This window comes from Bos indicus, chromosome 13, assembly GCF_029378745.1.
Source record: "Bos indicus isolate NIAB-ARS_2022 breed Sahiwal x Tharparkar chromosome 13, NIAB-ARS_B.indTharparkar_mat_pri_1.0, whole genome shotgun sequence".
Classification (NCBI taxonomy): Eukaryota; Metazoa; Chordata; class Mammalia; order Artiodactyla; family Bovidae; genus Bos; species Bos indicus.
Genome location: NC_091772.1, coordinates 54,840,172 through 54,850,954, shown reverse-complemented (window position 1 = coordinate 54,850,954; position 10,783 = coordinate 54,840,172). Strand labels below are relative to the sequence as shown.

The 10,783-nt window shown below is 60.6% G+C and overlaps 1 protein-coding gene across 1 annotated transcript; it reads right to left on the bottom strand.

The window, feature by feature from the left end:
• Positions 1-574: 574 nt before the first annotated feature.
• On the bottom strand, positions 575-10,560 carry GATA5 (GATA binding protein 5). Its single transcript, XM_019972082.2, has 7 exons — positions 10,289-10,560; positions 9,539-10,097; positions 8,108-8,283; positions 2,654-2,779; positions 2,086-2,173; positions 1,673-1,800; positions 575-1,351 (listed from the first exon to the last, which is right to left on the bottom strand). The coding sequence occupies exons 2-7, from the start codon at positions 10,074-10,076 to the stop codon at positions 1,196-1,198; spliced, it is 1,212 nt and encodes a 403-aa protein (XP_019827641.2). The 5' UTR covers positions 10,077-10,097; positions 10,289-10,560; the 3' UTR covers positions 575-1,195.
• Positions 10,561-10,783: the final 223 nt, after the last annotated feature.

Genomic DNA, 10,783 nt, shown 5'->3' with positions numbered 1-10,783 from the left:
GTTGAATCTTGGGGTACAGACTCAGGATGAAGGGACACGTTCAGGAAGGATGAGTGTTCTTAAATATGAAGGAGACGTTTTTACATAGGATGGTGCAACAGTGGCTGTTCTAGATGGTTTACAAAACTTAAGATTTCGGAATTAAATTGGGAGATGGAGGCAAAAGCTTTCAGTTGGAAGATTTTACGTTATAAAAAAGAAAGCCCAGTTTCTGGCTTCCGTGGAAAAATCAGAAAGTCTTGCTGGTGAAGGGCAGCTGCAGGATGGGAGAGATGGAGTGGCCCTTCTGCAGGGGGCCCCACTCTCTGCTGCCTCTGGCGTCAGGCTGTGAGCCATTGTCAGCTCCTTGGGCAGAGGTGCCTCTACCCAGCACAACAGCTAATTTGTCATCCAGCCTTAGGGTGGGGGATGGCTTTGTAAGTGAAAGGGGGTGTTATTGGTGATGCTGCTGGGACAGACCCAGATGAGCCAGGACCTGTGGTCACCCCACCATCAGCCCTGAGAGTGCCCCTATGGGTCAGAATGGGGGTCCCAGGCACCTTGACGTACGAAATGGTCACAATATAGCCACAGATTCAGTCAGAACAAGGAAGGCTCTTTACTGCCCCGTCTGGGGAAAACCATACAAATAAATACGGGTCCACGATGATTACAATGTGATCGGCCCCTTGGGTGGCGTCCTGGTAGTGCCCAACCTGCCCATCTGTCCCTGGCTGTCCAATGGTCCAAGGAGGGGCAAGGTCTCCATGCCGTGTCTCTATCCATCAAACATGGGGAGTGGGCAGCCTGAGGGAGGCCGGGGAAGCCCCGTGTCTGGCGGCCCCCTCACCCCCCGCTGCTGCCTGGCCTCAGTTTTGTCACCTGTGATCTTGGTTTTACAGCAGGAAGGTGGGTTTTGTCCTGCTGCTACCACCTGTAAACATGATGATGACAAGCGTTGACGACAGAATTCAAGTGGGGGCTGGGAGCTCTGGGTCAGCCAGAGCCTCGCACACCACTTGAAGGTTCCTTGCTGCCCAGGGAGGGGGCTTGAGCCCTCCTCCCATCTACACAGAAGGCTGCGGCTGCCGCTCTGAGGGACACCCAGCACCTCCAGGTCCAGCTGGCTCCAGTCTCTTCTGGCAGCAGGCCTGGAAGTCTCTTTTTGTGTTGGAGTAAAGAGGCAGCGAGGTGGGTCCATGGGGTGCCCAGGTACCTAGGCTAAGGCAAGTGCACACCAGGCCTCCTGGCGCAGGGCCCCGCCAAGGCCAGCCTGCTGGCCCAGGGCTGCAGAAGGCAAAGCAAAGTCCTCAGGCTCGAACTTGAACTCCAAGTGGCTGGGGGCCAGGGGGTCATCCACCTGTGCAGAGCCCTGCAGGGAGGACGGGCCATGTGTGAGCCTTGGGAACAGCTGGCTGGCCCACCTGAGAGTGGGAGCCCTTTGACAGGAGGGCTTCCTCAGCTCCTGGAATGGTGTGGGTACTCCTTGTGAGGAATGATGTGATAACTTCGGAAGGGCTCTCAGTCAGTGTCGGCCACAGGGCACCCCCCGGCTCCATCGGCCAGCTGTGTGTCCAGCCCCAAGTTTCTAGGAGGGGACTGTGGGGGCTCTGACCTGGCCGAGATGCCAGGGTTCCTCCTGGAAATGCCTGGGAACCAGCTCTGTGCACCCCACCCACCCCGTCCTCCTTACCTGGGAGGTGACACTGGGCCCAGGGCATGAAGGGGATGCCAGGCTGGGCTCGGGCTTCAAAGTGGCTGCTGAAACCTCTGGGTCAGGGACAGAGGCTTGTGGGGAGGCTGTGGTGTGCCCTGAAGACCCTGGCGGGGGTGGGGGAAGATGGGGCATTTATAGACACTGTAGATTTGGTAACATGGAGTGGGGGTGGGGGTGGCCTCCTCCACCAGAGCCCCTGCCCCACGCCATGAACTCAGGCCACCCCAGCCCCTTTCCCAGCCAGGGCAGTGGCAGGGACTTGTACTTCAGGAAGATGATGCTTGCACCAAACATGTGAATCTCTACTGGTGGAATGTGAGGCACCCAGAGTGATTCCACAGGAAAACGTGGGCCCCATGGGAGGCCTCCCCCAGCCCTGGACCCCGCACCTGAGGAGCCCTTGGTCTTGGCAATGTTCTTCGGCTTCCGTTTTCGTGTCTGGATGCTCTCTTTCTTCATCGCCAGGGGCCGCGGTACCTGGCAGGGTGGCAGTGGTGGATGGCTAGTCACTGTCTGCGGTCACCCCCGTGGCCTCTTGCATGGCCATCTGCCCAGATCTCAGCCCTGCAGAGCCAGTCACTGCTGCAGCCCTGTTTGGGGAGTTGCTATGCCCCAGGCTCAGTGCTTTCCTCCAGGCAGGGCGGGGCAAAGCCTGTCCAACCCCAGCCTCCCAGGACTGGGGGCTGTGGGGGTCCAGAAGAGCCCTGGAGGTGTCTAGCCTCTGTCCTAGCTGAATGGCTGCAGGGAAGCTGCAGTGAAGCTATGGTTTCTGAGAGCCTGTCTGTACCATCAATCTAACAGTAACGTGTGTGTGCATGGTATGGGCAGTGGGGCCACATGTGTACAGGTGTGTATCCACTCAGCCCAGGTCCTGCCTGATCAACACCCTGCCCGGTTCCTCAGCCCCATCTCAGGCCAGGGGGCCCACTTGCGCCGGCAGCCCCTGGCCCTGCTCACCCCGTGCAGCTTCATGTAGAGCCCGCAGGCGTTGCACACTGGCTCGCCGTCCACATTGCGCCGCCAGAGGGTGGTGGTGGTGGTGTGGCAGTTGGTGCAGCAGAGGCCGGCCCGGCGGGAGGAGGACTGTGGATGGGAGGCTGGGTGAGTGTGGCAGGTGCAGCCGAGTGGGAGGATGGACACTGGGCTCAGGGCTGACCAGCTATGGGGTTGGGAATGCAAGGGGCTGGGTGAGAGGCCTTTGGGTGCTAAGGTCCTGAGGCGGCCCAGGATTCCTTGTGGGCAGGAGCTTTGACCTAGCTCCCAGGAGCCCTGGGACAGATCACTTCACCCTTCTGGGCCTCAGCTTGCCTATCAATAAAATTGGGGTGACAGCAGACCTGCTTAGGTCCACTGTGGGGTCAGGATCTTATGAGGAGTGCAGGACATACAGGCTGCTGGGTTTCCATTGTGGCCTCTTTTTAACCAACGCTGGGCCTTCACTCTGTATTTCTGTGGTGAAACAGCACCCCTAGGGGCCACAGGGCCCCCTCGGGTCAGGCCCCAGACTGAACATTCAGGGGGCCTGCCTCCGAAGACTTGGGGCTCTGAGCGCATGCTCAGCTTAACTGCTTGCACCGGACAGTGGGCAGCGGGTGTCCACACCTGCCCTTGCTGCTCACTGGCCCAGGAGGGAGAGTGGGGCCTGTCTGGAGACCCCCCACCAATCATTTCTAAGAAAACGCAGACCTGGAAAAGCCTCCTCTCCTCCTTCCCCAGGTTGGGCAGCTGTCAGAGGCCCCAGGGAATCCGCTCTGTTTAGTCTGAGGCCTGGCCTCTGATCTCCAGGGCAGGACTCTGCCTTGGGATCTGGGGCACAAGGGCCACAAGACAGGGAAGGGATGAGGCCTAGGAGGCTCCAGACGGAGGGCAGGGCGGGAGCTCCTGGCCTGGCTGGGGAGACCCCACCCTCTGGCCGGCAGCCTCCAGGCCACAGCTGTGTGGGGCCTGACGTCCAGCCTGGCAGGCATCACCAGTGGTCTCCCCAGGGGCCTAGGGGTGGACCTGCGCCCTGGTTGGAGTGCAGAGAGCTGGTGGCTGGCCCGGGCCCAGCAGAAGTGGAAGCGCAGTGGTGGCCACAGCCCTGGGGCAGATGGTGGGACACGGCCCTGAACAGGAACCCCAGCCCCCCAGTCAAGTGGCCCCCAGACTGACACCACCCTGGAGAGCTGGCAACCACATCCTGACCTTGTCTAGAGAGCAGCTGCTTTTACTGGACACTACTCGAGTCTCCCTCCTCCCTGCCCCCTTTCCTCCCTTCCATCTGCCTCTCGGCTGCAGGGAGCTATGCCCACATGGAGGCGTGCCACCCCCCCAGAGCCCACTGTCCCACATGAGGCAGCATCTCCTCCCATCCCTGCTGCCTGCCCCGGTCCAGAATCTCCTGAGCCCCTAGTTCATTCATCTTCTTAAGGTGGGAGGAGGTCTTGGGACTTCCCCAAGGTTCCTAGATTGAACAAACAAACACGCAAACAGGATGCCCAGTTAGAATTGAATTTCAGATAAACAGTAAATATTTTCTGTAAGTACGCTCTATGCAATATTTGGGACACATTTAAAATGCTATTTGTTGCTTGTGTGAAATTCACACCTAACTGTGCATTTAGTATTCAGTCTGGTCACCCTGACCCACCTTCCCGGGCTACATCATGGTCCCTTACTCCTGCTGTGCCTTCAGACCAGGAGGACCATGGCTTGAGGCCCCTCGCCTCCAAACCAGCTGGGACCCTCAGGGGCTCTTACCAATTTTTTCCCCCTTAGAGTTCACACTGCCATCCCACATTCCAAAAAAAAAAAAAAAAGTTAGCATCACTGAAACTCAGGAGTCACAGGAGTGCTGTCTCCTGGGCTGCCTGGCCACTTCCTGCTAAAATCCTTCCTATAGGAACACTATCGCAAGGGCGTAAAGAGACCCACGCAAGGCCTTCGTGCCAGCACTGTTTTCAACAGCACACCACACAGCTGCACACACGTGGGCACCACTGCAGACACACGCGCCCCCACGTGTCCCCCAGAGTCGCCCACACATCTAGGAAGCAGCAGAACTACGCACACCACCTCACATGGTGGTGGGTAGAAACTTCCTCGGTGGACCGAGTGTACACAGGACACAGCCTCAGGTCGTGTGAACCCACCGCCTGGACCCCGAGGGTGCAGTGAAACCCAAAAGTCACGTTTGAACATTTCTCCAGTGACCTTAGATTAAAATCCATAAACTGGAAATCAGACTAAAATCAAGAAAATGGGTAAAAAGAATGACCTTGACAGAATTCTCCAAAGCGCTTGCTGATTTATCTTTTTCCATTCCCTCGGTGCCGGCGTCTTATGGGGGGTGGGGAACTGAAGCTCAGACGAGTGGCCAGGGTGCAGGGGTGGTCCCAGGGTGGACAGAACCTCCTCCCTCGGCTGATCAAACCCCGTGGCCACAGCCCCGGGGCCATCTGCGGACACCCGGAGCCTCCCTCTGTCCTTCCGCGCTCACGGCCAGGCCAGGCGGCCAGGCCTGGCCACTCTCAGGGTCCCCTAATCGCTGGGCCTCTCCAGGCTGTGTTTTCTTTTTCTCTTTCAGTCGGTTCTTTTCAAAAGAAGTGGAACTTCAAAGCCAGGGGCAGAGCTGGCCTGAGTGCCAGGTTCCACAAGGATCTAGGCATCCAGAGGAATGAGGGTAGGAGGCAGCTGGAGCCAGGTGGGGGGCTGGAAGGGATGGGGGGCTCTGGAGAGGGTGTTGGGAAAGTAAAGGCTGCAGGTGGTGGAGCAGCAAAGACGTGGCCATTTCAAACAGGTCCTCCGCGTGCTCTTGGTGGGGAGACCTGGGGACACTTAGCCTGATGGACGTGGGATCCCCGTCCCCGCACTTGGGGCAGCATGTGCCAGGTTTGCTGTGCAGGAAGGCTCACCCGGAGCTGGTGAGTATTCCAAGGAAGCTGAGCTGTCCGTGGCACAGCCACGTCCTGGAGCTGGGCCAGAACCAGCCTTAGGCTCACAGGCCTGCTGTCCTCAGAGTCTGGCTTCTGGGCTCCGATGTTCAGAGGTCAGGCCAGGCCGAGGGGCACTCACAGAGACCCTGGCCACAGGCACACATCAGCAGAGCCACTGCAACAACCCCCTCTACTCGTCTTCACTGACCGAAGCCTTGGGTCAAAGGTGTAAGCCCCACCCTGCGGCCCAGGATACACACAGGAGGCAAAGGGTAGAACAGCCAGGGGCTCCTGCTAGGAGGGGGCGACGCACACTTGTCATCATCACATTCCTGTATTCTTGGTGACAAGCTTCTAGGACGTTTGGAATTATTTAAAAGAGGGTGGGACCAGCTCTTCCTGGAGAGGGCCCTCCTGGGCCATCACTTCTGCTCACACTCCAGGGAGAGTGAGACCCCAGAGTGGGGGCAAGGCTGGGGTGACCAGCCCAGCACCTCCTTGGCTAGAAGCACATGGGCTGGGCTCTGGCCTCAGGACTCTGAGAATCTTGGGGTTTTCACATGGAGCCTAGCTCTGCAAGGACCGGCCACCCGGTGAGCGGTGGGGCCACCCTGAGGGACAGGTAGGCACCCTGCAGCCAGTGAGAAGAGCCCCCCAGGAGCCTGCTCAGGGAGATACGGGGAGTAGTGGAGCCATGAGGATGCCCCAAACCTCAGCACCGCTCGGCAAACACTTCCTGGCCATGCTTTACATTCAGGTCCATGTGGGCCTGGAGTCAGGGCAAGCAGGCTGCCCACCTTCCAGGCCCTGAGGCCTCAGGGAGACAAGCAGATGTGCAGGGATTCCCCCACCATAGATGGTACCCCAAAGCTAATTATTTCATGTCCCCAGACTTGGAAACTGAGGCTTCACCAGGCCAAGCACCTGTTTGTCCTTATCCCACCCATGGCGCTGGCCATGGCTGTCCAATTTCCCTTTCCAGCAGGTAATGGGCAGTTCCCAAATTCAGCTCGCAGGGGGCTAGACAAGAAGACTCAGGGCAGGGTCAGGAGGCTCAGCGTGAGTGGGGCATTGTGGGAGCTCGAGGCCACAGTCCTGGTCTGAGCCTGGGGTTGCCGCTAGCCGGCTGCAAGTCCAGGGAAGCCCCTGGTGGTCACCTGGCTGTTGTGAAGGTAGATGCCTCAGCGTGCAGATGGTGGCCTCTGCCTGCCCACCCCCAAGTTAGGAATTTTCTGCAGGGAGGTGAGCCCTGCAAGGGAAGAGGTGGAGAGGATGGCCCACTTCTCCTGTGTACTTGGCATCCGGTTCAGGGCTGGCCCCAGAAGAGTACAGGGAATCAGAGGAGGGAGCCAGCCTGTCACAGCCCCCTAGGACCCTCTCCCTTGGCCTTAGTTTCCCCTTCCTGGAGGTGGCAATAGAGACTGTCTGGGCTGTGGGCATGAAAACAGGCAGAAACAACAGTGGGGGTGCTGTGAACTCCGAGGGCGACCCTCTCTGCAAGCGGCACCACACGGGTGCAGAGAGGTGGGGGACCCATGGAGCCTCCGAATCCAGGCCAGACCAGAGGAAGAGAAACAGCAGCTGCCCTCAAGTTGCTGAGCGCCTCAGTCCTGCTCCCTGACCACCCATTTTGGGGCCTCAGAGCGTCCAGCCCCGGTGCTGCCACAGCTGGGGCTTCACATTTCCAGTAAAGGCCTGTGACTGACCGCCCTGCAGCTGTGGCATGACCATCCCACAGCATCTGCCATGGAAAGCCCTTCCATACTCCAGGGCCTGACACCAGAACAAGCCACCTGTAGGGCTCCCACAAGCCTTAGCCCGGACCTGGGAAGAAGCCCCTGCGGCCCCCCGACTTTGGACAGATGGAATTACTGACGGAATTACTCGACGATCAAAGTTTGCCTGTGAAACGGCAGAGAACAAAGCAACTTGAAACCTTTACACAGCTTCTGGAGACTCTGCCCTGCTGCGGGTAAAACTCGGGAGCCCAGTCCCCTACTCGCCTACCAGCTGTACAGCAGAGAGAAGCAAAAGTGAAAATGAGTTTTGCCTAGCGAACAACCATACACCTGGTCTGGACCCATCCCTGCAGTATCAGAGGCAGCGGTCCCAGTGTCTGTCCCCTGTAAGAGTCACTGTCAGCCCACAAAGCCAGCATCCAGCAGCCACTTTTCCCTCCAGTCCCACCTGGGGGCCAGGTCACCTTGCCTCTCCACCGCCCCACCACCTGGCAGCCCAAAGTCCCCAGAGTCACATGGCTGAGTCCCCAGCCAGCACACAGTGATCCCGGCCCAGGAGGTTCAGTGTCGAGCTCAGGGAAGCCCAGCCCCTTGGGGGAGACCCCGCAGACCCTCTGGGGGAGTGGCCCCCAGCGCAGGGGGGCCCGTGGCAGTGGGCCAGGTGCTGTCATCCTGCCCGAGTCTCCCCTCCCGCTCCCAGAGCTCCACTGGCTCCCAGGCTGTGATCGAGGAAGACCAGCCCGGCCACCCGCACTCACCAGGCGCTTCTGCGGCCGCACGAGGGGCCGGTTGACACCGTTCATCTTGTGGTAGAGGCCGCAGGCGTTGCACAGGTAGTGGCCGGTGCCATCGCGGCGCCACAGCGGCGTGGACAGGGCCCCGCAGTTGACGCACTCGCGCCCCTCGCCTGGGAACTCCTCCAGGAGCTCAGCCGCTGCGGGAGCAAGGCGGGCAGCCGCTGGACGAGGCTCGGGCCCTTCCTGGGAGCCGCGTTCGCACCACCTTTTCCTCTCCTTCCCCTTTGTGCCTTTATTTTGCTAATTTAATTTGTCTAACTTTCTTTTTAAGTTTAAATTCACACACAGCGATGTTTGTTCCAGATTTAAGTCACTCGTCAGGGCTGCTTTATAAGGTCGGGGGAGAGTTAATAAACGCAACCCTGGGTAGGGCAACAGGGAACTAACTGCCCTACTCAGAACGGGGTCCAGCATCGCTAATTTTGACCACTGGGGAGGCAGGAGCGTCTACACTGGCAGAAGACCCTCGAGGGTCGATCGGAGGGGCAGTCAGGGATCGCGGGATCCTACAGGGACCGTGGCGCCTTCACTGTCAGCTTTCGTGGTCTCGGCACGGTCCTCCCACTTGAGCAGCACACACGGCCACAGCGGCGCGGCCTCCAGGCCCCTCCAGACCCGGCCGGGCGCTGGCGACACTTGGGCGGCAGGATCGGGTGGGGGCGGGGCGGGGATCAATCATCGCCTGGCCGGGGGTGGGCGCCAGGCGTGGGGCGTCTAGGCGGCCAGGTCAAGTGGATCCCGCTTCCTGCGCCGCTGCTGCCGAGGAGCTGAGGAGTGTAGGCTAAAAGACCGGAGCAGCACAAAAAAGGAATGGCCCTTGGTTTTGGGGGAGTGGGGGTGAGAAAGTGTCCGTGGCGCCCACTACTCAGAAGTGGGGTGGGGAGCAAATCTCAGCTTTACAGGTCTGGAATCCGATCACTCAAATTTAGATCCCAGAGAGGGACTGGGACTGGGTCTCAAATTAGAATATGTAAACATTTTAAAACAGAGACGAATGTGGTGGTTTACTTAAATAAACGAGAATTTTGAGCTTTAAAAAAAAAAAGCCATTTCCCAAACTTTTCATAAAAACCGTTTAAGACATAGGCTGTAAAATGGTATGATCCCAGAATACTGGGTTTGGATGAACGAAAAATGAAAACACAAATATGTGTATGAAGGATCTCAAGACCGGGTTTTCATCTTGGTGTGGGTGAGGTGCCAGCCGCCGGGTTCCACTCAGGCTTACATGTCCCCCGGGGTCTGGGCCTGCCCCAGGCTGGTGTCCCACCTGGCAGAGAAAGCCCTGACTCTGGACAGGGGGGCATTTCGCAGGGTGCGGGTTTGCACATGCCAGTACCGCCAGCGCCCAGGACCCTGGTCAGTGGAGCCAGTTCCCAGTCCCGCACTCACCGAACGGGGCTCTGCGGCCAGGGAGGCCAGCCGGGAGGCCCTGTAAGCTGTGCAGGACGCTGCCGTCCAGGGGTCCGGAAGTCCAGGACGGGGCCACTTCGGCGCTCATGTAGGCGGGGTAGGCTGTGGGGTACGAGGAGCTCACGGGCCTCCCGAGCGCTGCTGGGTACTGCTCCCGAGCCAGCATCGCGCCCTGAAAGGCGCCGTTGTCCCGGGTCCCTGTGCCACCTCCGGGCCCCGGGGAACTGTGCGCAAAGGGGAAGGCCGTGGTCCCGGGCGGCGGAGCGGCCGGTGCGTGGGGGCTGCCGGAGCCAAACGCTGACGAGTCTGCCGCGGCTGCCTGCGCCCAGCCAGGGTGCGCAGTGATTGCGGGAGCCTGCGGGCCCGGTTCGCACGCCGGCAGGTAGGGCAGCATGGAGGGGACCCGCGCGGGCGGCACAAACACCGGGGAGCCGGCGCCTGGCGTGTGCAAAAAGGCGCCCGAGTCCGCGTAGGCGGTCTGACCGGGGCTCGGGGCCAGCGCCAGGCTCTGGTACATCTTCCCTGGAGCGGCCTTGACCTGTAGACGAGAGGGACAGGCGTCCAGGTCACGGCTACTGTGCCCCACAGGTGCTGTCGCTCGGGCCGCGCTTCTGGATCCCCAGCTTGGAGGTTCCTGGGGCGGGAACCCGCGGGGACAGGATGGCAGGGGGCAGGGGCGGCTCTAGCGGCCCGTGGGGCATCCGGGCGCAGCCACAGTGCGGAGCTCACCTCTTTCACAGCCGGGGCTTCCGAGGTTCACAGGTAGGCTCAGTGGGCACAGAGAAGGAGAAACCGGGGGGTCTGCAGGGCGCAGGCTTTGGGCTCTGGGAGAAGGAGCCCGGCTGGGTAGGGGCGAGCGGCCGGGTCCGGCTGCGGTACTTGCCGGCTGGTCGTGAGGATCCGAAGGCGCGAGGGCGCGGCGGGCGGCGGGCGGCGGGTTGCAGACTGGAAGCCGGGGTCCTTGCAGTTTCGCGAATCCCGGCTCCTCCGCCGCCCCTCGGCACAGCTCCGCCCGGACCTGGCCCGCCCCCGCCGCGCCGCCCCTTCCCTCCCGGGGGCCCTCCCCTCCCTCCCCGCGGGGTCAGAGCCAGGGCTGCGGCCTCGGTGCCACGTGACCGAAGCAGGCCCGGCGCTCGGGGCTCCGCGGGAAAGGCGACCGGACGCACACGGCACGGGGCAGCCAGCGCTGAGTCCTTGCCAACGCGGGCCACACGAACCAGCCAG